This window comes from Drosophila grimshawi, unplaced genomic scaffold (assembly GCF_018153295.1).
Source record: "Drosophila grimshawi isolate 15287-2541.00 unplaced genomic scaffold, ASM1815329v1 contig_311, whole genome shotgun sequence".
Lineage (NCBI taxonomy): Eukaryota > Metazoa > Arthropoda > Insecta > Diptera > Drosophilidae > Drosophila > Drosophila grimshawi.
In genome coordinates, this window is record NW_025063098.1 from 21732856 (window position 1) to 21760520 (window position 27665).

Consider the following 27665-nt stretch of genomic DNA (forward strand, 5'->3'; position numbering starts at 1 on the left):
GCTTACAAACATTTGCTGCAAATCAACAAATCAACAGCACACAAAAAAATGAGTGGAAAAGGAGTATAAAATATAATAAAAAATAAAAAAAAAACACAAACTTTGCTTGCAAACTGAAGTGGAAATTTTTGCATAAATCAAAGTTAAAAGTGTTAAAAATAGCAAAAGGGCTCAAATTGAATTTTACATTTTTTTTCTGGCTTTGGCTTTGGCTTTGTTTTTTTGGTCTGTTGCCACCCCCTTGACGAAAGGTCCGTCTGTCTGGTCCTTCTGTTAGTCGTTATGCTGTGTACTCGTGCTCTTATTTACTTGTTGGATTTTGTTGGCAATAGCATTCGTGTTCGTTTGGTGTTGTTGTTTGTTGCCCTTTGGGCAAATTTTTGGTTGCTTGTTGGTTTTCAAATTTGCGGTAAATCGGAAGTACGCCGCAAGTTAAATGAACTTGCCCCGGACGGCGTCGCTTTGTCCCGTTTGCTCCCGTTTCGTTTCGTTTCATTTCGTTTCGCTTCCTTGTTGTCTTTCCGTTTGCCTCTGCGTTCTCTGCTCGTTTATTTATTTACATGTCGTTTGCGTTTTTTGTTTTTTTTTTCTTCTTATTGTTGTTGTTTTTCGCTGTGTTTTCTTTTTTGGTCGGTTTGCTTTATGGTTTTGTGTCTTTAGTTGTTAATCAGCGGGCAGTCTTTGATTTTGCTTTTTTTGGGCCCTAGACAAATTTGCTTAATTGCGTATAATTTGTGGCCGAAAAGGGTCCGGCCCGCAGATTTGTGCGCATTGCCATAGAAATCAATTTGAAAGCGTTTGAAGGAAGGAATATATTTATGCCCTTTTTTCAGTGACTTTTCTATCTTCTGTAGATAAGTCCTTGAACGCAATTCACGTGTAGCTTAAATAAAATCATACTTGAAAAAAAGATTTTCCATTTGACGATTGAAATGGAAGCTAAAGCTAAACCTAAGCAGCATGAATGACGCACAAAGTTATGGGTGTATGTGTATATACGTGAGTATGGAATTGAATTTGAGGAACGACAGACCAAGAGTTCTGTGCGTCCACTTGCTGTATGAACAACCTTTATGCGCAAACAAATATTGCAGATAAATTTATTGAAAATGATTGTACGAGCGACTCTGTCTACGTATATGTGCATTTAAATGTGTGGGTGTGCTTCTAAACCGCTCGACAGTCGTATTTGCTCTTGGGGCGCCCAAATGCAACATGCATGAATTTTTGCAAAAATATTGATGATTTGGCAATGTGAATGTGAAAGGCTGAATCTATTGAATGGCAGCAGCCACCTGCTACCAGTTGCTAACAGCATAAGCAACAGCAACAGCAACAGCAACAACAACAGCAACAACAACAACAAAACAGTACAGCACTTTGCATGTTAGCCCATGAATTTCCAGTTCAAACCCAAAAACTCGTTTCCAGCCAACAATAGAACATGGAAAACGTATTAGTAATATGAGATGAAACGCACAATAAGAAATGTGTAGCATACTTTTCAGTGCGCACAAGATTATGCTATAATATAAAGGAATTCTTTATTTTTGCTGAGCTGCATTTAATGCGTGATTTTTAAATTGCTGCATTTTCTGAATATAAGTGCGCGGCATTAAGCAAAAACACAGCGTGCAACAGCAACAGCAGCAACAGCAGGAGCAGGAGCAGCAAGAGTAAATAACACAACAGCGCAAAATAAAACGCAGCAGTGAAATTAATCTAAAAAGTTTTTAATGCGCTTTTAAATGATGATGCTGGTAGGGTCGCTGTTTTTTCTTGTTTTATTTTTTTATTTTTTGTTATTTGTTTTTATATCTTGTAGCAGCAGCAACAACAGTTGCTGGCGGCTGCTATTGCCATTCATAACTGGGGAACTATCATTGCCGTTGTCGTTGTCTGTTGCTGCTGCTGTGAAAATTACAAGACCCAGACATCCGGCCACAAAGCGAGCTCAGGACCCGCCACACCCCCCTCTATAAATACCCTAAATGAGTTTGCGTGGCCACCTGTTGCGCGCCTCGATGCTACCCCAGCGACTTTAATTTTTGCAAATTTAAATGCATAAAGCGCCAGGCAGCTGCCAGGCACTGTTTGGTGTAAGCAAAGTGGGGAGTTTGGGGAGTTGACTGCCAGGACAGCAACAGAAGCAGCAGCAGCAGCAGCAGCAGCCAAGTGCGCTGCAGCGGTTCACGGAAGTACACAATTAAGTTTTAAGTTGCTGAAATTAAATGAAAACAGTGGGAATATTGAAATTGATGCAAAGTTGATTCAACTTGCAGAAGCGAGTGGGAGTGCCATGTTCTGGCAAACATAATAGCGCTTGATTAAACTTTGTCCAGGCAAAGAATATTGGGCGGACAAGGGGAGGCAAGCCAATGGGGGAAATTTGAGGCTGACAACTATTATCCTTGCTTTGGCAGCTCACAACCAGCGCGCGCCTTTACTATTTACCTTTTAATTTTCATTGCATAAATCTGGGCGCAGAAGTCAGTTACAGCAATTCATTAGCAACTTGCAACTAGCTGCCCGCCCCATGGTGTTTGAGTTGTGAGTCAGGTCTGCTTTGGGGGCTGAGCTAAGCTGAGCAAACTTTTTCGGTTGGCAAATTCGAAAATTCATTGAAATGCCGGCTGTGTAACTTTTGGTTTCTCTCTCACTGCTGCTAATTGTATAACTTCGGCTGCTCGAGTGTCAGCAAAGGTCGAGCAACTTGTGCCAATTGAGCAAAAATGTAATTAGTTGGCGTGCTCCAAACCAGCGACATAGTCAAATAAAACCAAAGAGAGATTGAGTCAGAGAGTCAGAGAATGGTATAAGGTGACATAGGCAACTCGGCCTGATCTAATGTGGCTTTGCGACAGCTTTGCAGCGGATTTGCAGCTCTTCAAGTGTCTTTGTCTTTGCCTTTTATTTTTGCGGCCGACGTTCGCTCTTGCAGCCGACGACAATTTCAAGCACTTAGCAAAAATAGCAACTATTAAATATGCATAAGCGGCGGCTGGTCGCGCCCATTAAATTGCCAACAAGCCACACACACACACACACACACACAGACACACACACGCTCAAGCTCTTGGGCTCTGTTTGGCATACTTTAAACACAGCTTTGCATACATTTGGGATACAACGAGAAACCGACGACGTTTGCCGCTGCTGCGGCTGAGACTGAGGCTGCTGCAGCGTCAGCTAGAAAACAAAAGCCGTAGTCAGAAAATTCCTTTTGGGGCAGAGCCTTAAGCCAGAAGTGAGCGCGTGCTTGGCACAACGTCACATAAATTTGCATACATGCACACAGACACACACATACACATATATAGTAAGCGACAGGATGCAGCACCAGCCCCCACTCATGTGGCACTTGGTGCCCTTGTGTCATTGTGTGTGTGTGTGTGCAAAGTAAACGCGCCGCTGTATAACGAAAAGCTTTTAAAATATGCCGACGCGACACCTACAACAGTAAATTTGATATGCTTGCAGCTTAAATATTTACACACACACAGAGACACAGAGAGAGAGAGAGAGAGAGAAAGAGAGAGAGTGAATGAGAATGGGAATGTGACACACATCACAAGCTTGAAGACATTAAAAGCCAGCGGCATGATAATAAAATCTTTATTTAATTGTATAAATTGTGGCAACTAACTAAGCAGCCAGCGAATAGCAACCAGCAACAGACAAAGCGACACATGCCACAGACACACATACACACACAAACACGGAGACAGCAGACAGCTGCGTCATAAAAATGAAGTTAATTTTAATTAAAATGCATGACAAAAGTGCGTGAGTATGAGTGAGTGTGTATATCACCGCGTGTGAGTGTGTGCACGCGCGCGCGCGCACGCGTAAGGCGCTAGCACAGCTGCTGCATCATAAAGCGCTGCTCAACGCTCACACACACACACACACACACACATTTATGTGAGTGTGTGTGTGACGCGTGGTTGGTTTAATTTTAATTGTCAACCCTTTGGCTGTCACTTTTATGGCGCTGACAGGGCGCGCGCTTGCTGTTTTGTTGCTTCCGATGGGTGTCAAATTATAGGCCATAATTGTCAATATTTGCGCCTTTTTATAGCAAACAGAACAGCAACAATAGCAACAACACCGACAAGCGCAATGGGGCGTGCCACAAAGCCCATGCATAAATTCTAATAATTACAGTAGCAACAAAAAGTAAAAACCGCAAGCCTTTTGCCATGCTAATCAACTTGAAGCGAGCGCTTAGCGCAAATAAGCAGACAACACTTTTGTTTTGTCGTTTTTTATATTTTTTTTATTTTTTTAATAATGCTAATACTCTTCGTTAGGGTATTAAAGGGCATAAGGAAGTTGGCATGCTCAACGATAACAAGCACTCGATTGTAAACTACATGAGTACAAGCAGATCAGCTATCAGCTTTTGCTTTTGTGCGTTTATTTTTTAATTGAAAATTGCAACAAAAAAAAAAAACACATATATAGGATATGTAAATTTGCTGGTGCTGGTGGTGTAGGGCAATTTCTAGTCGCGTTACTCTAGTTATCTGGCAGACTGATCTAAAAATGTACGACAGCCGCTGCGGCGACTGTGGTGTTTAATGCGTGCGAGCAGCTGCCGTGTCACGGGTTACCGCTAAGGTGGCTGCAAGCGGTGCGAGAAGTGAGGAATGGACAAAATCCTTTTAAAAAACAATTTATGCCAACATTTTTGTTGCATGGTGGTGGTGGTGATGGTGGGGGTTTAGCTACCTTTTTCATCAGAGTGTTTAACAAAGTGCTAATTTAAAAAGTTCACCAAAGCGCCGGCAACAACAGCAACAACACTAAGAGGAATCACCACCACAACAATACGGCTACTGCTACTGCTGCTGCTACTGCTGCTGCTGCTGCTGCTGCCTCTGCTGTTTGGAGGGTGTGCAGAACAAAAGTAGGAAAATAGCAAAAATTGCTAATTAAAAATTTATATGAAGTTGGCAGTAATAGCATTTTTAATTATAGCCAACTCATGCGCGGGCAGCCAAACAGCAGCAGCAACAACAACAGCAAAAACATCAGCAATCAGCGGAGGCAGCGTAAGCAGCGGAAGTGTGGCATAAACATTTTTGGGGTCATGGGGCAAACCTTTTTGCTGTTACTGCGGCTGCCGCGGCTCTTGCTGCTGCTGTTGCTGTTGCTGTGCATTCATTCGATAGGCCTAGGCACAGCAAAAATCTTGCCACGTTGCCAGTTAATGCGACTTAATGAAAATTTAAATGCTCTCACAACAAGAAGCAGCGGCAAGCTCTGCCCACTGAATCAAAATAGGTATGCAACAAAGCTGTAGATCTTTAAAAATCAATATAAAAAAAAAGTGGGTAATTTGACCAGGCACGCATTTATGCTATTGTTATTTATAGCCACAACAACCATGTTTGAAAGCTTATAGGAAATATGCATATATGCAGCATATGCATGGCATATGTCATTTCTGACTGTTAATTAAATGTTAACACGAAATATTGTTTATAGAACTTAAAACAATACACGAAATGAAACAGAATGCAGCCTTTTTTATACTCTTACAGAAGGTATCATATTATATTCGTGAGCTTTACAACGCATTCATGATACGTCGATGGATCGATTTCGGTTTTTTATGCAAACTCAAAAAAACTTGAAGCAAACAATCATTTTTGCTGCTGGTGAACATCCGACAAAAAAATAAAAATAAATAAATAAAATGTGAACTATGAACTGTGGAAAATATTCATTAAAATATGGCTTTTTCTAGGGATATCATTTTTGCCAATTTATGCAATTTCATCAGCTAAGAATTTTATTATATTATAAATTTGTTTTTATTTATAGGTCAGATGAATAATTCTTGAATGCAATTCATATATCGAAAGTCTATGAGAAATATTCTCTTTTGTTTCGTCAAGCTTTTATTTATTTTTTTATTTTGGCTATAAACAAATACTTAAAGAAGTCGCAAATTTGCAAAGGCGAAGAAGCCAGGTATTATAAATGAATTGTTGATTTCTAGCTTGGGCATATTGTTTTGCGCTGAATTGTAATTGTTCAGTGCTGATTTGCGTGGGGCAGTTCTAAGAATTTTAAGCAGCCACATTAAAGCTGATCGCCTCAAACAGACGAAGTTCAATTGAAAACTTTTGTCAAATTAATTAATTAAACTACACAGCAGCAGAAACAGACGAAGAAGAAGCAGCAACAGCAGCAGCAACAGCAACAGCAGCAGCAGCAGCAGCATCAACAACAGTGACATTAATAATAGAAAGGCGTCCGGTTGAAGTCAGCAGAGGACATGGCTCCAACTTGTAAGCGAGCAACAAACAAACAACAGTTTGAGCCCAGAAACAGAAGCATTGGCAACTCAAATGGCGCAAAAGTTGTAAAGTTCAACGTGCAACTTTGTAGGCCGCCAGCCGCATATCTGGATGGGGAGGAAGCGTATGGGTAGCGGTGGTGTTTCACAAAATATTTGACTTTGGCAGCGACGCTTTAAGGCATCTTTAAAAGCGTTTAGTGTTCCATGCTGTGCTCCGTTTCAATTTCAGGCACATAAAAATCAGCGCCACGACATTGTAATTAGTGCTGGGCTGTTTAGCCACGCCACCCACTTATTAGGGTGGGCCTACCCGACGCCACCCGACGTTCCGCCCGACGTTCCACCCGTCGACCCCACGACCTGTCGGCCGCCTAGCACCCAGCTGCGCCAGCTCGACAAATAGTTGAAAAGTTGTGAACTTGGAGACGGCCGGCTATCATTTTCGCATTGAACGCGACTTGCTTATGAGTACGCGGTCTACGCAGCGTCCTCCGTCCCCTCCGCCCCTACCACTCAAATAGGAAAACAAACTGATAGGAGAAGAGGTATGCCAGGAAAGTTGGGCGCGGTGATAAGCGCATTTGCTTGTTTATCAAGTCAGGCGAGGCGGGCCGCAAAAGTTTTTGCCAGTGGCAGGCGGGGCAGAAATCTGCTGGCTAGAAGACAGCACTTCAAGTCATTAGGCAAGTAACTAACCTTTTGTTTATGGCTCCTGAATTTCTATAATAACAATTATGAAAATTAGACCAAGCGAAAATTGTGTACGAGTGCGGCGGGTTGCGGCGGTGTTGTGGGAGTCATCCTGTCTCGTTTTTGCTTGTAGTCACCATTGTTTTGACGGCTAATTAAGTTTGTGCCAAATAGGCAGAAAAGATGCGCCGCAGCGCAAAATATGCTTTCAAAAATGAAACGAGTCATTTGGAGGCTCAATTTAAAGGCGTGCTGCGGCTGACAGGTTTTTAACTTAAATTTTCTTTCAGTTTATCAGTTTATTTTACTTACTAATTGTGTTGGCATTCGGCAATGAACGTGTGGACTCACCTGTAAATAAACGGAATGAAAAAGGAGAAAGACACAATTCGATTAGCATGTTTTATCTTGTCTGGTGCCTGTTGTTGTTTGTTGGGCGTACAAATCTTTTGTGTAATCAATTCTAATTAAGCTAGGCCCTAATCAACATCAACATAAACATCATCATCAGCGATAACCACAAAAACCGCATTAGATGCGATTAATTATGAACTTAATTAGCAAAGTAATAAAAAATGAAGTGCAGCGATTTGTGCCGCGATTGTTGTTAGAGTATTTATTGTTGTTGTTGTTGTTGTTGTTGTTGCTATTGAAATCGTTGCGGTTCAAAGAATGGGTTGGTCAAATAAATCCAGTTTAATTAAGAGATAAACAGAAGCAATTAAATTATTAATTATACGCACACACACACACACACACACATATGTATAGAAATATTGCATACTTTATGGCACACTTTGAATAGAACACACAAACAGCCACAGTACACCCATTAATACACAAGCATAATGCACATAAATCAATAGGATGCACTTAAAGCTGCTAATTGTTGCTAAATAAACGCACATAAAAGCAGCATAAAACATTAATAAACTCTATGGTTTAAGTACAGGACTTGCTCGACTGAGCTATAAATAATATGGCTCGTCGATAAACAACAAGTAAATTGATTGCACTCAAAAGCACTGGACTGTACAATACTCTGTTCGCCTTGAACTTGTGGATAAGTCCATACGAGTTATTATGCTGATGGAATGTGGCAACAATTACAGCTTGCAGAAAGTTATCAGTAGAGCATAAATAAATGTTGTGACTGTGAATTAAAAACTGTCTCTTTTGAATTATACAGTATATCAATATCTAGCTTATCAGCCAAAGTTGCAGTTTAAACAAAAGTACAAAATCTGAACCGTATCTAAATCATTGCACAAAACCAATATGCTCCAATTCAATCAATGTTGGCACAGAGTATACTGAATTGCAAAAGCAAATCCTAGGCCTAAGGGCGCCATCTCCCCACCGAATTATCGATCATCATTAGTCAGGCTAAAGCGAAAGGGCGCCACAGCTAAATATGTTTGAACTAATTGATTTCCTATGGTCAGCAATCAGCACACACACACACACACACACACACACACACACACCAAAATATGATTATTTAGCTGAATGCTGTAGTGTGACAATTGTATTTGCAAATTTTCATTGGGGCAGTCGCGTGCAATGGGATTATGAATATGCATGTTTCGATTTTGGGCTTTCATTTGACTGCATTTGCTGCATTTGTTAATAAAATGTTGTGGGCGTTAAGAGAGAATAATATTATTCATTACCATCCCTGGTAAACAGGTAACGGTTGCAAATGTTCTTCTTTTTGTTGTTGTTGTTGTTGTGAGTTGATAAATCACAGCTTATTGGTTACGCCGCTGACCGGACAAAAACCAAATAAGCCCGGCAAACCAAGTCAAATGTCATTTGGGGGGGTCAGCAACAGCAGCAACAACAACAACCACAAAGAGCTGCTGTCTGTTTTGCTGACCTTTTGCATAATGAAAGTAACGTTGCGGCTGCCATTTTGTGGTTTGACAAATGTTGTGTCAAATTCGGCTACACAGCCGCAAAGCACACACACACACACACTTAGACAAAAAGAGAGACAGCAACATACAAGACCCGGTTGAACAACTTTGTCAACAGCTAATGGACTCACACACACCACATAACACACACACCACACAACACACACACCACACAACACACACACACACACACAGGCACCCTCACACAGAGAGAACGAAAAATTAGCCATGGTCGCACTTTTTGTAGGTGCAGCAACAACAGCAGCAGAAGTGGCCACATGACAGCCAACACAGATACATAGTGAGAGAGATAGAGTGAGAGACAGAGAGAGAGGGGGGCGGCCATGTGGGGGGTATACTACAAGGACTACCGTAACGGACACGAGCATGCCACACATGGCTCATGTTTGACTTGCCAAACAGAGTGAGCGACCACCAACAGTTCACCATGGCGGCAACCACTGCTGATGACAGCAACAATATCATCAGCGTCAACAGTAACAGCAGCAGCAGCAGCAGCAGCAACGGAGGCGTATGGTCAGTTGCAACATGAGCAACATTAAAAAACATTAAACCAGAAATCACTTTGCAACCACGTCGTTTGTTGTGTGAGTGTTGAGGTTGCACACGAGAAACGCTGAAGTAACGGAGCCGGCAGCCGGCAGGCGGCAAGCGGCAAGCGGGTGGCGTCATCCGAATCCACAAAATGCGGCTTACTTAGGCGCACAAAACTGATGATGATGATGATGATGATGATCATGTTGTTGGCCCTGTTTGTTGTGCTAGCCGAACGACCAACTGGTTGCTCTGGCAATGATTTGTTGGCATTTACGCGGCTACAAGCTAGTCAGCTAGTCAGGCAGCCGGGCAGACAGCGTTGTCTAAATACCACAACAACGAGCCAAAAGCACCAACAAGGGCAGTAGCCACGTCATCGTGTTACCAAAGGCTGCTGTGTAAATGTAATCCTGGCTGCTGCTGCTGCTCTCCTCCCCTATATCCCTGCTGCTAGTCACACTCCATTTACTGTTCACTCCTTTGGCTGCTTGTTGTGTAAACAAATGTAACACGCAATTCCCAAAAGACTCTGGCAAATATATATATATATATATATATTTATACATATATATATATTTGGTTTTTTTTTGAGAGGCTGCTTTAAATGCATTTAGTAGCTAAAAGGGAATGGATGCAGTCAATGCAATTTTTAGACTAAATGGTATTGTTGTTGTTACTGTTATGGCTGGTGCTGCAGCTGCTGCAGCTTTTAGAGCACTTTACACGCCTGTCAACCCGTCCCAAAAACGAGACTAGAGCAGCAGCATCGCAGCCATGTCTCGGGCCCAAACTCATTTGCATATTTGAGCAGTGACGAGGCTCAACTTTGGCTGCTGCCTTTTCTAGTGTGTTTACTATAGTTTGTTGTCTGCGTCCTTGCCAAAAGCTAATGTAAAAGTTTGGTTTTTCAAGGGGCACATTTTGCCGCCGCCTGAGCACACTTGGCCCGAAAATTTGTCTACCGACATTTTCATGCACTATATCTAGACTTAAAAATTAGCGTGCTATTTAGAGTTCGGGCCATTTGCGTAGACTGCAGCAGCTTCTCGTTTCGAGACTTCATCAAGTTTTCGTTTGTTTGCATCGTCTGCGTTTAATGGTCAACAACTTAAATGGTTGCAAAAATTTGCTGCAAAACTGTTGGAAGTGAAACGCATTGTTATACAAAATACAACTAATCTTAAATTGTTTAGGTCTTCCGCTAAATTTCGTTGTTGGCCTGTTTTGAAAATGTAAAGAGGTAAAAACAAAAAAGTCGGAAGACGAAAAGCAATAAATTTGCATTAATTAAGATTGAATTGTTTGATGAAAGGTTTGGCCCCAGGTTGAAGTCAAGCGCAATAGGCAAACAATTTGGCCAAAAGCAAATAATATGCCAAAATTTGCGACAGCAAGAAATGCATACAAAGGACTGAAAGCTAAAATTATTTAAATCAACATGAAAAACAAAACAGAATATTGTTGAATAAAATGCAAAAGACAAATACAATTTACACGCAAGCACACACACACACACACAGGCACACACACACATACACATCCACAAACAGAAGCTTACATTTATATATATATATACATATGAAAAATGCCAAGTCATACAACGATTAGAAGGACATGTTGGAGGGCGGCAAGTGCAGAGGTCGCAGATATGTGCAGAATCATCACAGAGGGCGAGTCGCAGGTCAGCAACTCTAGTGCGCTTTTGCATGAGAAATTTTTGGGATTTATGCCGAAAAATGCATAAATAACTGTTAATATTTAATATTGTTAACTTGTAAATTTTAAATGAAATATGTGTGGAGCAGCCATGTGGAATAGCACGTTGACGACCATGACGACAACGGCTGCAGCTCCTGCTCTGGTCAACCAGGACTTGGCCCTGCATATGAATTATGCAGTTTTTAACAAAAATGCCACATGGCTTACTGAACTGCACACACACAGGACATCCTTACAGTGCGCCGACAGGATAAGCGACGAACGACAAGGCAAAAGTTTAATTGTTTCTGTTGCTGTTTCTAGAATTTTATTTGTGTTTCTGTATTTTATTTCGCTTATGCATTTTACATGTGCAACTTTCTGACGAAACAGTCGAACAGCGCCATAAAAATGTCAAATTAGAAAGGACATTGGACATTTATTTCATTTATTTCATTTGACAGTCATCATCAGCAATCAGAAATAATGTTGCCGCTGTCGACACGAGTATGCGCGGGATTTGCATAATTAAACATGCAGGCTCCAGACTCCAGTTAAAATACAACGATAGTGGAATACCCTCTGCATAGATCTCCTTCCTTTCAGATGCAACCAAATTCTAGAGAATTTTTATATATTCTGCAACGTTTCTATTCAAATTTACTATGCATATTGTAATCAAAGTTAGATTTGTAAATTAAGCTCTCAGTTAGTTTGTAGCATCCAATTTATCTGTATTCATTTACTTGCTACATGATCAACTTTACCTTCAATATTTTTGTATAGTATAGCGCCTAAGAACTTAAGTGCATTTCAATTACAAAAATTTTAGTCGCTGTTCATGTTGCATCTACCGTTGCATAAATCATGAATATAACATTCACACACATACAAACACCCACAAAGCAAAGCCGTTCAATTTAAAACGTGTTGTGTGAAACAAACTAGGCGAAAAACAGACACCCACTCACACATAAGCAACACACCCACACACACACAGAGTCACACACACAGAGTCGCACACACAGAGTCACACACACAGAGTCACACACACACACACACAGAGTCACTCACACACACACACATCGCATAGTAAAACTCGGCGGATTTGTCCGCGTTTTTCCATTTTTGCTGCGCCTAACTGCAAATTCAGTTTTCGTTTCGTTTGGCCAGCAAAAGCAATAGCAACAGCAACAGCAACAGCAACAAACAATTTTGGTCAGTGCCTCGCAAATTTAAAACTTATAAGCACGCCACAGCGCCACGCTGTATGCAGCAATGGTCGCCCGCTGACTGTTGACGGTTGAGACGCACGCACGGCTAGGCTAACACCAACATTGCCCAAACCCAACACCACCCCCCTCCCACACATATACCATCCCGCTAACCATACATCCACTGGGGCGAAAGCCATAAAGTTTTTATTTATTTGCATTTGCTCACGTGTGCATGTTTAATTAAATTTGAAGCGCTCATCGAGTCTCGGCTTGGGAGAAATATTTTTATTTATTATTTTTTTTTTTTTGGCCGCCAAAAACACAAAAATACATGCGAGTTGTGTGGCGCCACCTGCCGGCCGTCAACGCGCTGGCACGAAAAGTTATGTCTAACGGCGTGTGGGGCTGGGCAGCGGGGTGGTGCGGTGGGTGGTGCGCGGGCATTTGCCTTGGCATATGATGCAGTTTACGTAACGAAAATTGAGTTGGACATGAACAAATTGCGGTTAGGTTGGTGAATTTGTCGGTTTCCATTTTTATTTCGCTTTCAGGATTTGTTTTCTGTTTCTCCCATCTGTCTCTGTCTCGCTCTCTCTCTCTCTCTCTCTCTGTCTCCCCCTATATGCATGTGCAGTGGTATTCAGAGATGACGGGTGGGGTATAGTTGTAATATGCAAATTGGAGCGTGACATGCATTTCGACAGTTTTGGAATTCAAAAGCTGTTGATGGTTTTTATCTTAGAGTTTGGGCGAATTAAAGTGGAGTCCTCTGCAAGCATAGACACTCATTGCCTGCTTATCTAGCTAAAGAGCTGACAATCTTCTGCTCATAATACAAGTTATTTATCTTGTGAATTGCCAGTTGGTTAAGGCGCTGAAAAGTAGGCAATGCTTGCGTGTGTTTTATTCTTTTTTTTCGACGTTTTGACAAATGACAAACAGACGATGTTAGCTGAAATGCGTTAATTAAATTTTTGTCTCTCAACTGCTTGAATACGTAGGCAAGCCCAAGGGGACATTACGCAAAAGCATATACACACACACAAACACACACACACACTCCTCACACACACAAACACACATACATACACATACACACCTGCCCACTACAACGCCCACGTGTCGCATTAAGTTGCCTACTTCTAAGCGCTGACATCTTGTTTTGCCAGGAGCTCATAAAATTTGCAGCTTGTTTGAAGCAGTTTGCCAGCTGCTTTAATATGCACGTGTGTGCGTGTGTGTGTGTGTGTGTGTGTGTAGAATTTTCTGTGCAGAATTTATGCGCCTCATTAGTTGGTCCAGCCCCAGGAGTTACTCTCATCACCTTGGCTCAACTTGGGGGCTCAGCTCACAGCATCATCATTAGTCACAAGTAGCGGGTCACAGGTCGCTGCGTTTTGGCGCCTAAAAATATGCTAAACATTTGCGCAACCGTCATATTAAATGGTTTCGACGATGTTTGACATATTTTCACAGTTTAGCTATACAAAATACAAAATATGTATATGTATGTATGTGCATAAACACATGCAAAGATTTTTCATATTTACAGCAACATTTTTCACCAAGTTGAAAGGGTTCAAGAGTCTCAAAAAATAAAGTGAAAAAGCAAAAAAAAACAAAAAAAAGTGAGAAAGTGCGCCAAGATGTGAATTCTGAGGAGAAGGGCACAAAAATGTAGGCGGACCTCGCATTGATTTTTTAAGCATTTTTCTTTTATTTTGCACGCCGACTATTCGCCGTAGTCGTCGTCGTCGCCGTCGTCGTCGCGGCTGCTGCGCTCATTCATTTCATTTCTCGTCTTGCGTTTTATTTTATGCTCTGCTTTTCATTTTTATGAGTGTGTTGGTGTGTGTGTGTGTGTGTGTGTGTGTGTGTAAGTGCTGTATGGTCTGCTCAGCTCAACTCTGCCTACTTTTTATGTGTTTTTATTTATTTGCGCAGCTTTGCAATTTCAAAAAGTGTTCGCGTGTAGCGCCAGACTAAGGCAAAAGGCTTTAGCTTAGCCATCTCGTCTGGGCCTGGCATGGCCTGGCATGGCCTGGCCTGGCCTGGTCTGGTCTGGTCGTCGTTCTATTTCGTGTTGCGCCAGATCTTGCGTGTTTCAGTGCCTTATATTGCAAAGCGAGCATAATAAATATTTGACGCTTCATAAATCTTTAAAGAGTTACCAAAAAGGAGCAGCAGCAATGGCTACAGCAGCCGCCTCGTGTCTTATTTCGAGAGCCTGGGCGCGTTCACTTAATGGATTTCCTACTTTTCACCGCCGCTCTCCACGTTTATGCTAATGACTTGGGCCTGACCCGTGCCACTGGAGCCTAGGCAGCCCGCCTGCAATCGAAAGCCACTGTGCAAATTTGACAATGAACATCAGCATTAGAGTCAGAGTTAGAGCGAGCGAGCGGGGGGGCTTGAGTCGGTGGTGGAGTGGGTCGGATAGACAGTGTTGGCCACTTGGGAAACCCTTGCAAATTGCATGGCCGAGAGCGGCTTGAATTCTTTGGCACAGTTTTCACTTGCACTTGCGCGCCGCCATTTTTGATTTCCCCAATGATTTACATTAACATTTTTGGCTATACGCATTTCCTACCGCCACGCCTCCCTCTCTTCCAATTCCTCTAGCACATTCTGTGAAGCAATTTAAAACAATGCTGCACAACGGTTGGGGAACCAATGCCGAGCGGTTGGCTTAAGCCACAGCAACTACAGCGCAGACAATGAACCACCGATCCGACCATAAGCGCATTATGCGGGTTGGTTGCTAATTCCCCTCGCTTCCCTTATTTCCGGTTAAAACTCAAATGAACTATTGTTTATAAGCCAGATTAACTCAAGCGAATTTTGGTGGCTCGGTTGGCTGCTATCTATTTTAAGTTCGTGTTCGTTTCAGGACACTGAATTAAAAGTTTGCGACAAACTAATTTGATAAATTTCATTAAGGAATAGCATTCAAACAAATTCTCTTTAATCAAGCCCAAAAGTGTAATGTGAAAACACAATAGAACTATATATTTATAGTCCATTATGCCTATAATTACAGCCCAAAGGGAAACACGTTTCAATCTGCCGCATTCTATCTTAATTTACTCAAATTGTCCGTTATTAAAAACAATCAAAAAACCAATCTGCCGCATGTCACTGGCAATTTAACTAATCTAGCACAAGCCATAATTGAATTAAACTAACACAAATTTACTGCCAAAATATGATAAATTTCAATTTTACATTTGTCTAATTGATAAGTCAATTGGAGTTTTTGACAGTACAATATGAAATTGTATTTAGGCCTAAATAAATTTCTCGTTTATTTGAATTTCATTGAGGGAAATTTATTTGCAAAATTTATAATAATAAATGGTATGCTAAAGAAATTGATAGATATGGCATCAAATATGGCATTTTTGCTAAAATTCACATTTCAGATTTAAGAAAAGTGGAGTTTATACTCACTAAAGTTTATCACAGAGATCAACTTTAATTAGCTAATAACCAAACTTGTACTTTTTATAGCTACATACATATATATGGCAGAAGCATACTTTTCTGTGAGTTAAGGTGTTTTACAGTTCATTAAAATTTGGCTCACTGCCAGCAGCAATGAGCATTAAAGTTATGCCCATAGTTTTCACATAGTCTCTCTGGGTTCGTCTCTCTCTCTCTCTCTCTCTCTCTTTCTCTCTCTCTCTCTCTATGCATATAGTTCAGTGTGTGGTGTGTTGTGTTTGCAGTTAAGCGTGTTAACAGGCTTTATATTGCACACACACACACAGACACAAACACACACACACTCACACAAACGGCCATTGACACACACACACACACACACACACACACGCAAAACATATACACACACTTATGCTGGCTGGCTGGCTGCTTGGCAGGATTGTTGGCAAGGCGGCAGCAGCTCTTGCTGTCTGTCTTATTAGCGTTCAACAACGGCGCCGCATGCTGCTCATTGAGCACACGCTTGACATGTCAGTGGCATGGGTATGGTGGTGGGCAGGATATGTGGAGAGTGCTATGGAGCTGCTTTAAAATGGCAGCGTCTTAAACGCGAGCAGCACACAATTGCAACACAGCCTGACAACTTCCGACAGTTGGCGCCCACCGCAGCCACAGCCGTACATAGCTATTATTACGAGCGCTTTATGCTGTTGTTGTTTTTCTTGTTGCTTTTGCGTGGCTGTGAAATAAAAACCGCAATTACCAGCGAGTAAAGCATATATATATATATATACATGTAGGTATAAATATATATAATATACATATGGCAATGAGAGGGCAAATAAGCCAGTGAGCCTGTTCTGCAAGTGTGCTTTACTGTGTGCTTGTGTGTGACATAAAGCAAACAATATGGCGACACGCAACACTAAACAGATGAGGCAAGCGGCAGTGCCGGGAAGCAGCCGCCACAAAACAATGCGACAAGCCACAGCAGCGACGACTTTGCTCATACTCACTGTACACGAATATCACGCATACGTCGCACTGTTGTCATCAACGCCGGCAATGCCTGGCAACAATGTTGCCGCAACAAAATGAAGTCGAGTCAGCGAGGCGAGGCAGTCGAGTGTGCCCGACTGCCCGAGCGCGTCAACATTAGTTTAAGTTGCAAACAAAAGCAAATTGTGAAAGCAAAAAGGGCACACAAATGGAATTATACCAAGGCGTCAATCTGTGCAGCACTGTGTAGGTGTGTGTGTGTTTGTGTGTGTGTGTTCTGAGGTTGTGCTGGCCTGTGGCCCCTTTTTGGCTGCACTCATTGTGTGTTGGAGTGCGCTGCCATTAAGTCGCATTGTTTCTGTTTTGCTACTTTTGCTCGCTGAGCACAAAAATTGAGTAACTGCACGTGAATGAAAATGAAAACAAAGCCATGAAGCACGAACGCTGGCATAGCGCCCATCGACCCCTAAGAGTATGGCCAAGCGCACAAAATGGGCGAAACCAGACCAACTTTCACGCTAAAAACTTTCGCATTTCTTAACTAGTTTTTGTTATTGTTACTTGGTTTTATTTTCTTGCTGTTGCTGCTGTTTTTTGGTAGTTGCTGTCGCCTTCGTGCCCTGCACAAAATGCGGAAAATTAAATTGCCCTCATTCTGGCTAGGACTCTTTCTCCTTGTTTGTTGGCAGCCAAAAACACCCGCCAACACACACACACACACAAACACACATACACCGTATACAAACACACTCAGACGACACACACACACACACACACATACAAACAATAATTGAAATAAACACTTAAAAAGTTTGACTGCACGCTGCCTGCTTTGCTTTTGTCTTTGTTGTTGCCATTGTTGCTTTTGGTGTCTTTGCTTTTACTTTTTGCATTTCTCTTTGGAACTGTGTGTTGGGTTTTTGAGTGTGTGTGTCTGTGTGTGTGTGTGTGCATTGAAATAGTTTTCTTGGTTTTAGTGCCGCATACCGTTGCAGCTGTTAAATTTTATTAAGCAGCTAACAAAACTTGAAACAATGGACAGATTTTCATCTGTTTGCGCTGTGATTGTTGTTGCTTTTGTTGCAACATTTGTGTTAAACGCACAGCCACAAGCAACACAAGCAACACAAGCCAAACAAACAAAGCAATAAGCAACAACAGAAAGTTCTGCATACTTTTGAGCGCTGTGGAAATCCAATTATGCCTGGCACAACTCGTGATTTACAGCTAATTACAGCAGGAGAAGTAGGAAAAAAATAAATAAATATAATTAAGGCATTGAGGCATTTAGGCAAAGCAAAAGTCAAGCAACCGCAACACAGGACAAAGCCGAGTAAATCGCACATGTCCTCGGGCCAATTGTCTGCCTCTGTCCTTGGCCTGGCCAACAGACGACGTCGCGACGTTTGCCGTATTTACATTTGAGCATACTTTACGCTCATTATGTGGCAGCTGACTGAATGACAATTGAAGAGATTGATAAGCCTAAGTTGTTGCTGCTGTTGTTGTCAGCTTCAACTTGATGAACAACTTGTGCTGGCCAGCTTGATAAACTGAAGTCGTTGGCTGGAAACCATAAATAAAGGACTCTCTGCTAAGGCTAGCAAAATAGAATTGTAATCAAGTGTCCTTTGATACGTCTATAATCTATTTAAAGATATCATACTCTGATATATGTTTATAATTGCTCACTTTACCATAATACATTTTAATTGTTAAGACTTAATTAAATGCAATTATAGCATGTTATTATGTTTAACAATGTGCAATATATATTTGCGCTCAATATTCTAATTTTCTACTATTTTATTAAGTGAAATATGTAATATATTTGCGTATGCTAACAAACTGCAACAGCCTGTCTATCGGATTATTTGGCTTTACAAAATATTTAATTGAGGCATGTACTTAATTATATCAAGCATGCAAATTTTGCTTTTAAGCCCTGTGGTCAACACAGTTATGTCAACTTTCGTCATAGTTGTTATTGCTCTCGCAGAAGCATGAGGACAACAAAGCTCGACTAATTAATTTGATATTTCCTGGCTGGATGACCGTAATGCCAAAGAAATATGCCACAAGTCAAGCAAAATTACTCGCTGCGGTATAATAAGGCATAAAAAGTGAGCAAAATTGTGTTTTTCTCTTTTATTTATTTTAATTTTTTTTTGCTATGAACAGCCACAGCCAGCTAGGCCAAATGCCATTTTTTCGTTGGGCTTTTTATGGACATTCCATGCGCGTTGCGCTAAAACAAAATTAATATCAATTTTTAGCTTTGTCTACGCCAGCGACGAGTGTTGTTGTTATTGTTGTTTTCATATATTCATTGCGTGCTTTCGGGCCTTATGCATGCGTCCCTCTTGTCCAGCCCTGTTATATTAACAGCAATTACTCACAATTACTCGCTCTCTTTCACACACACACACACACACACACACACACACACACCCTCTCCCCTCTCATGGTTGCAATTAAGTTGATTACAATAGAAAAAAGTTGTTTTTTTTTTGACTCTGGCTTTTTGTCCAGTTGCACTAACCATAAGCATAAACGGGGGCCTAGCACACACACACACACACACACACACACAGATGTCTATGTACATGTGTATAAAGAAAAAAACAAGCCCAAAAAGGGGTGCCACCATCAGTGCTGAGTGCTTAGGGGTTGCCCAGGGGAGCCGCCAACTGATGTACATGTTGATTAGGGCTGTCTACAGGTCGCCATCGGCAGCAGTAACAGCAGCAGCAGCAGGAGCAGCGGCAAGTATGGAGAAGCGACTCCTTAAGCTGCGTTTGGTTTCGATTTACTTTGCTTTTATTTTCCACTCAAATTCAGTTAAATGCCTGCGGCTCTTATCTCTATCTGGGGCATCTTTTGAGTGCTCTTCCCTTGCCAGCTGATGGATATTATTTCTACGAACGAAAACACACACCAACACACACACACACACACACACACAGATTGATAATAGAACATTTGGCCGCAGGACAAATTATGCGCCCCGTAATGCGAACTGCGCACCGCCAACAACGACAATCAGTGTCAGCAACAGGAAGCTCTCGGTTGCTGCCGTTCGAGCCCCCATTTTTTTCTTTTGCTTCGTTTTCTTCATTTTTCCTGCTTTTTCGTTTTTTTTTTTGTATTATTTTTTTTTTTTTTTTTGTAATTGAAAAGCACCAAAAGTCAAAGTGACAAACACAGCAGCGGTGGCAAGGATGCGTTAAGGGCTCTCTCCGTTGATTGACAACCAGTTCAGGCTATATCGACAAATGGTTGTCCTAACGAGATTTTGTTGCTGTTTTTGTTGTTGTTATCAGTCGAGCCAGTCTGTGCCATATGCGAAAATTAATTAATAGAATTACGTTTTTTAAAAAGCAGACGAGCAATGCTTTGAGGTTGTACGGCCAAAAGGTTGCAATTACCGTTAATGAGTTTAATGCTAAAGGCGCCGCCAAACGCACCTCAATCGCCCCCTTTTTTTTTGTCTATAAACGTTGTAACTTTTTGTGTTATATTTGTTTTAATTTTTTATTTTTTTTTTTTTTTGTAGCCTTCACTCTTTTCTTAATGAGTAGCACCCGTTGCTAAACATCACAAAAGCAAAGATAAAAATGAAAGGAAAGTTCTACGTTGGTCTATCTTTACTTCTATTTGCACTTGACTTCATTTTGTTAGCTTGATGTGCTGCACACAAAGCACGCAACAAGTTTGCGTCTAAAGTTTTTCATATACATATAATAGAAGAAGTGCAAAGGGTTTGCTTCTATCTTAAGGGCTGGGGCTAAGAAAGGCAAGCGTGAAGGGTATTTCATTGTTAATAGCTTTGCTTATTCTACTCGCTACATTTTCTTACTTTGAAATTAACCTTTTTACTTGGCACATTAATTTTGCCAGCCAGCTTCAGCAGGCAGCACTAGAGACACATACACCTGACCACCGCCCGACCAATTTTGTACATTTGACCAGTTCATTGAAGCATTTTGAGCTGTGAGGTCTGAGGCAGGCCTAGCCGGAGTCCGTTTAGTCGAAGTTCAACCCCAAATGTGCCGCAAATAGCATTAATGACTTCCATGGGTGAAGAGTGTAGAGTGAAGAACTGGCAGCTGATAGCTCTGCGCTCTCGCAAATCGTTAGCTTTCGGTTTTGCTTTGACTTTCGACTTAATCCTGTCTGCTGTCTGCTGTCTGCTATCCGCTTGTCTGCCTGTCTGGCTACTGACTGTCTGTGCCTGACTGCTCCTGTCGGTTTCCCTTTCTTTTGCTTTTTACTCGCATTTTACTTTTATTTTTATTGAATTGGCAAATGAAAGCCAATTAGTTAGGAGGCTGTGGGTTAGTTTGTTAGTAAGTGTTAAATTAATTATCTAATGGCTGCTGCATGGCATTTAGTTGACTAATTGAACTTTGAAAAAAAAATGTCCAGCTGAAGTGCGCACATGCACACCAGAGTTCGGACAACATAGTTAATTATGTTTGCTGATAAAAATGAAATTGCAGTTTATCACAGAGGCAGTGGCAAGTGCAGCACAAATAGCTAGATGAGGTCAGCTCTTGGGTCAGGTGATTGGTCTGAGAGGACGACAATGGCAAAACAAATATTAAAGCCAGCCAAATATGTATGTGTGAGTGTGATTGTGCTTGTGTGTGGGTGTGGGTATCGGTGTGTGTGTGTGTGACTTGCTGTAGCGTGAAGTGCCAAGCTGTTGAGCTGACCGGCTAAGATGCTGCTTGAAAATCCAGTTATAAAAATGGTCAGCCAACAACTCAAGCAATGCAATGAGACGACCGCAGCATCAGGGCAACAACAATACACATAACAGCAAGTACAGGCAACAACAACACCTGCCGAGCACATGGCAAATCTTGTGCCTTAGCTGTAAACGGTGGCCAGGATCAAGTAGCAAAAGCGTGTGTAAGAAATGTGAACTTAAATATTTTATAACATTAAAGCAACAAATAAAAGCAACAGCAGCAGCAGCACCAGCAGTAGCAATAGCAAAAGCAGCAGAGAGCCTGGCAACCAAGACGGGCCAACAGACAGCCTGCCAGCCAGCCAGCCAGCCAGCTAGCCAGGTAAGTGCCGGGCGCACTAAAATAAAATTGCATACTTTATGGCGCAGGATGCGGTTGCACAAGGAGTCCGTTGCGACGCAACGATACGTACACCACCTTGAGGGGCATAGCTGCTCAAGAAAATTCGATGAAATTTATTTACAGTTAACAAGAAGAAGACAAGTATAAAACGGCAGAGAAGAGCACACGCCTGCCAACAGGACTTGACTCGCCTGAAACGTGCGTGTGCCGTTGTGTGTGTGTGTGTGTGCCTGTGTGTGTTTGTGTGTGTGTGAAAGTGTTTTTCTTTTCTTTTTTTTTTTGTGTGTGTCTGTGCATCATTTGAGTGAGTTTATTTAAAATTCAATTATACCGCTCACGCTCTACTATGGTTAAAAAGGAAAAAAGGAGCTGCACAATTGTTTGCGGACGTTGTCAATTGAAAATGGTTCTTATGCATCACGCATCACAGCTATACTGTTCAGTTTTATGTGTGTGGTTTATATAGTATGATATTTGCTTTCGGCTTACCAAATGATTGAGTTTATAGATAAATTGTTCATCGATCCTTACCTGCAACGGAGAAAATGGAGAAATTGATTAATTTTTATGGCATAGTTTACGACGCGCTTAAGTCTAAAATAAAACGTGGACAGTTGGACAACAAATCTCTGGATTTATATATATATATGTATATATATATATATACTTTATTTATAGTAATTGAGAGGTACACAATATCAAATGCAATAATAATTAATGTACTGGTTTCGTTTTACGACAATTACTAAAATTTAAATTGTTTTTTTTTTTTTTCACTTACAAATACAAGTACTACTAATTAAATAAACAGAATTGAAATCTAAAACATTTCTATAAATACGTAATAAATATATAAAATAAAAATACTCATCTTAATGAGAGTTATAATTAGATGATATGAATGTTTATGTATATTTTTTTTTAATGCTTTGCATCAATGATTTCCATAATTAGATAAATTGTTTTTTTTTTTTTGCTTATCCACCGGAAATATTAAATTTCAACAATTTTGACATTTTCTTTGTGCGTAATGAGCCTATTTCCCCAGATGGTTAACAACCACCATTTCATCCGCTAGCATTCTAGCCTTGGGCATATCATTTTCAAGGTCTCACTTGCAATCAAATTATGAGTAATTTATGCCGCTGCTGCCTACTGCCTACTGCCTGCTGCCTACTGCCTACTGTCGACTGCCTACTTATAATTTTAATATCATGACACCCAAAATCTTGTTAAAGAAATCTCAATTATCTACTTTTATTGATTTGCAAAGCAAGCAAAAGCAAAGCAACGCACAGATGCTAAACAAGAGGATCCTGATGCTATTTACGCACCATTTTGTCGCTCTTCACTTTCGCTTTCGTTTCGCTTTCCGCATTTGACAAACGAGAAGCAGAGCAAAAAAAAAAATAAATAAATAAATATGCACGAAAACAATTACGATAAAAATATATACATAGAAATATATGTGTGTGTTTATACATACTTATCAATATATATATATCTGTGTATATATATGTATATATACTTGTTGTAAGTAGGTTAGGCTCAGGTTGCCGGGGTAGTCAGTGACAAGCCCTGAGCTTGGATAAAAGCAAATTATGATAACAATAAAGATTTAACTAGAGGAGCTCGTGAAGTGGCAGCAGGCGGCATGCCGCTAGACACAAAGCCCCGTTACGGCACGAAACGACCCGACCCTGTGCTCGACGGCCAAGCCACATAGCGAAACAGGGACAATTTAAATAGACATTTATCTTGCCAAACGACAACGCAGGTTGTGCACCCACACCCACACACACACAGACGCACACACACACACGTGCCATTGCCTATAACAAAATTACAGCATTGCGGCTGATCCTTGACGATGACGATAATATGGGGGTTCTCATAGCCAAAAAAAACCAGCCCCCTTCCCGAAGCAAATGTCTTCGCCCCGCCACCCAACGTCTTCTTCCTGACATTGATGATGTGAACGAGAGCTGGTTCGGTTTTTGTTTGATTTTATTTATGCGCTTTCGTGTATTTTGTTTAACAAGAACAGCAACCGCAAAATTTCCGTGTTGCCTACAGCTTGTCTACGCGAGCTGCTCTTCTTATTCGTCTCTCTTGTTGCTCTTGCTGTTGTTGTTGTTCTTGTTGTTGTTGTTATTGTTTGTTGTTTTTATTTTCTTTACAATTTTTGGCTTGGCAAATGTTTTTCAAAGCATAAAAATACTTTTACATTAACTTGTTCTAACAACACACAAACACACACACCCACAAAAGTTGTAGAAAAATTTTGGTTTTCTTTTCTTTTTTTTTTCTTCTACATTTTGCGTTGCTTTTAGCGCTCAACGACTTTGCCGGTTTCTGGCTTTCTTGTTGTTGTTTTTTGTTGCCTACTTTTAGGAAAGCGAAAGTAGCGCAAGAGCAACAACAAGTTTCGCCAGCACAAATGTAGAGCGTGCCACGTTATGGCAAGTGTGTGTTTATGCCCAAAGTTTTTGGTGAAAAAAAAAAAAAATGCGACGGATAAGAAAAAAGTTGCCCATCGCTATATCAACATCATTTGCGTTAAGTGGTTTGAAAGCAATGCGTGAAAAGTTACAAATATGCCCTCGTCTATAGCTGACAAATAATTGACTCGGCACTAGGCACTAGGCACAACGACGCTGCTTATTAAACTGCAATAAAGAGCTTCCTGGCACGGTGCCAATAACGCGCAACAGGAGTCAAAACCATTTGCTGCTGCTGTCGTCTCCCACTTGCTGCTTGCCACTTGCCGCTTGCCGCTTGACTATGCCTAATTGGCTGTTGTCTGCTGCCTGTTGCCGAAAAACTGTTGCATGCATTAAGCAGAGTGCCTAATAAAATTTGGCTGCGCCTGACAATAAAGCAAAAGGCAACAAAATAAATAAAATGACAGCACACACACACACACACACACACACACACAGTCACACACACATACTCAAACCGACACACACACTCACACATACTCTTACACAAATTTGTAGGAAGAATGCCAAGCAATCTGAGCATATTTCATGGCGGTTTACGTGCTGCGATTTTTCGTGTATTCCTTTTTTGGTTTTTTTGCTTTCTTTAGCTTTTTCTAGGAACTTTACCTACCACCCACCTGCTAGCGAGGCAGGCAGTCGTTGCCTTTGTAAAGCACTTTGTATAGATTTTGGGATATCGATAGCATACACACACATACACACACACACACACACACGCAAATAGACATGCACACCCACACGTGTATTTACATTGCTTCTATTTGTGTGTGTGTGTGTGTGAAAGGCATCCTTTTATGGCTGCTGGCAAAATTTATGATTTCCATTCATGCTCTTGCTTTGTTCAAAGGGTTTGTGCATTGTGGAGCTGTTGCTGCCTTGTTACCCAGGCCCAAGCCCAGGGACAGGCACTGGCACAGCCACAGGTCTGTTGCTTCCGCGGTAATTTTTAAGCTTTAAATTTGTGCGTCAATTAAATTTGCATGAAAAAACCAAAGCAGGCCAATAATGGCAATACCAATGGAAGCAACAAAAGCATTTTGCTAAATTATGGCAATTAAACCAAATTAAATGAAGTCGTGGTAGTCGACGCACAGGCAGTCAAAACCAGATGCAGATGAAGTTAACAAAATGGGATATCAAAGTTCAAACGCCTTTCAATAAAAGTTAACTAAATAAAGTTGTTGGTGCTACTGCTGCTGCTGATGATGAGACTAATGAACTTGCCCAGGAACTGTGTTACACTTTACACAGCAGAACACAGGCTAAAACAACAACAACTAGAGCCGCACAAAGTAGACAAATAGCCGCATCGGCAACGCCTAGCAAATTGATTTGCATAGCAACCAAAAGGGGCGACCATTTCCTCGAGTCCATGCCCAGTACAGCATGTGATCCTAGCCTGAATTTGGGGTCCAGACCCCCAAAATCACAAGACCTACGCAACAGCAGTGTTCGCTAAGCAGTTTAACTATTTAAGGCAACAACAGCAACAATGAAGCATCTATGGCAACTTCAATTTGCTGCTTACACATACATACAGGCACACACAGACAGCATAAAGTGGGAGAGAGAGAGAGAGAGAGCCGCAGGCCGAAGTGTCAAAGACATGGCCAAAGCTACACAAATGTTGACAAGCTAATGAAATGTGAGCAGCTCCTTGGCAATAGGAGCTAGCTTGTGGCGGGAGGAAGGAGGGTTAACTGGCAGCCAGAACCCAAAATTGATTCACTGTCGCAACTTGACGAGCAGTTGGAGTTTCCCCACCACTCCGTAAGCGAACGATTCTGTTGCTGTTGATGATGAACTGTCGCTGCTGACGATGTCAGGCAAATCCCATGCGATTCAATCTAACACAACGGGGATAAGGCTGAGGTTGGTGGCTTAAACAAATTGTTGCTTAGACATTTTGCTTATGCAAATCGAAATTATAATGAAATCAACTAAAACAACTCAACTATGAACGGACAATCGGCTGGACGACGAACGGTTGCCATAGTCCGATCAGAAATTGGGCAATGCTTATGTATAGGACTGGGATACAAACTTATATGTATAAATATATCTTCACCAGAATGTTGGTATGCAAATTGAAAATCCATCAAATGTTGAAGGACCTGGTGGCGCACGAAATACATAATTTGCTTGCGATTGGATTGGATTGGATTGGTCCACATGTCAGGAGGAAAAGAAGAACGCACAAGATAAGCGATATATTGGTCAGACTTTTACTGTCTTAACGAGCATCACATATGCCTTCATGTATCATAACACAAACACGCTCACACAAATGAAAAGGGGCGCTTGATTTAAAACTGAGTTCCAAACAATTTGCACAGTAAACTGTTGGACGCCCCAAAGACATAAGTGGTAAATCACATCAATATGTAAGAGAAGAAACAACAGCAACAACAACAACCAGCAACGGCTTAGGCAAGGCAAGGCAAGGCAATGATGTTTATCTAAGGACATAGCACATCCATCGCCCCGAATTGGACTAGACCGGACTACGATTTGCTATGCAATTTTACACACTTGACCATTAAACGTAGCCATTGGGAGCAGTTTGCATAGCAATGAAGCCAACGGCAACGGTCACACCGCAGGCCAAAGAAACAGAACAGAATAAAAAGCCAAGCCGTAGTCGGTCAACTTGATGAAGTATGAATGATTACAGCAGCATAAGAGCTAGACAGAGAGAAAGTAGAAAAAAAAAGCAAAAAGACAGCCAGCGAGAGAGACTGTGACTGGGATAGAGAGCGAGAGAGCGAGAGAGAGAAGGTTAGCATAAACGTGCTCATCTTTATCCACATTGAAAAGGTGTAGTTGACTGTAAAAACTTCAATGAATAAATTTTTTTTTTTGTGCGTTGGGTCATCTCTCGTAAAAGGCATAAATAAAATAGACATTTGGTCAGTCAGTCACACACACACACACACACACACACACACACCCAACACACAGCCACAAAAAATATGAGGTCCAAAGTAAATTGATCGAAATGAAAATGCTCATAAATTTACATAGAGCCAAAATATTGTAATTGAGCGTTCAGAGACCGGCACCTTGAAGTAGGCAATGGAATTTATGTGCGAGCAGATAACAGCCAAGTTAAGTCCCAAAGACAAAGCCAATGTGCAGAGACTTAACTGGCAGCCATTTAACCCATTAAAGACGCCCCATAGTGCGACAGACAAAAGAGCCAAATAGAAAAACGAGACGTT

General features: G+C 41.3%; 1 protein-coding gene across 8 annotated transcripts in view; it reads right to left on the minus strand.

The window, feature by feature from the left end:
• The window catches only part of LOC6568284 (polypyrimidine tract-binding protein 1), a 167642-nt gene that overhangs the window by 51789 nt on the left and 88188 nt on the right, over nt 1–27665 (minus strand). For 2 of the 8 annotated variants that reach the window (XM_043214836.1, XM_043214837.1), the window contains exon 1: nt 7316–7332. The exons of 4 other annotated variants lie outside the window; for them this stretch is intronic. In XM_043214836.1, coding sequence (XP_043070771.1) covers nt 7316–7330 — 15 coding nt within the window. In that variant the 5' untranslated portion in view covers nt 7331–7332. Of the gene's footprint in view, nt 1–7315; nt 7333–22426; nt 22469–27665 lie in introns of those variants that run through there. 2 more of the 8 variants (XM_032740728.2, XM_032740719.2) reach the window with 2 other exon arrangements.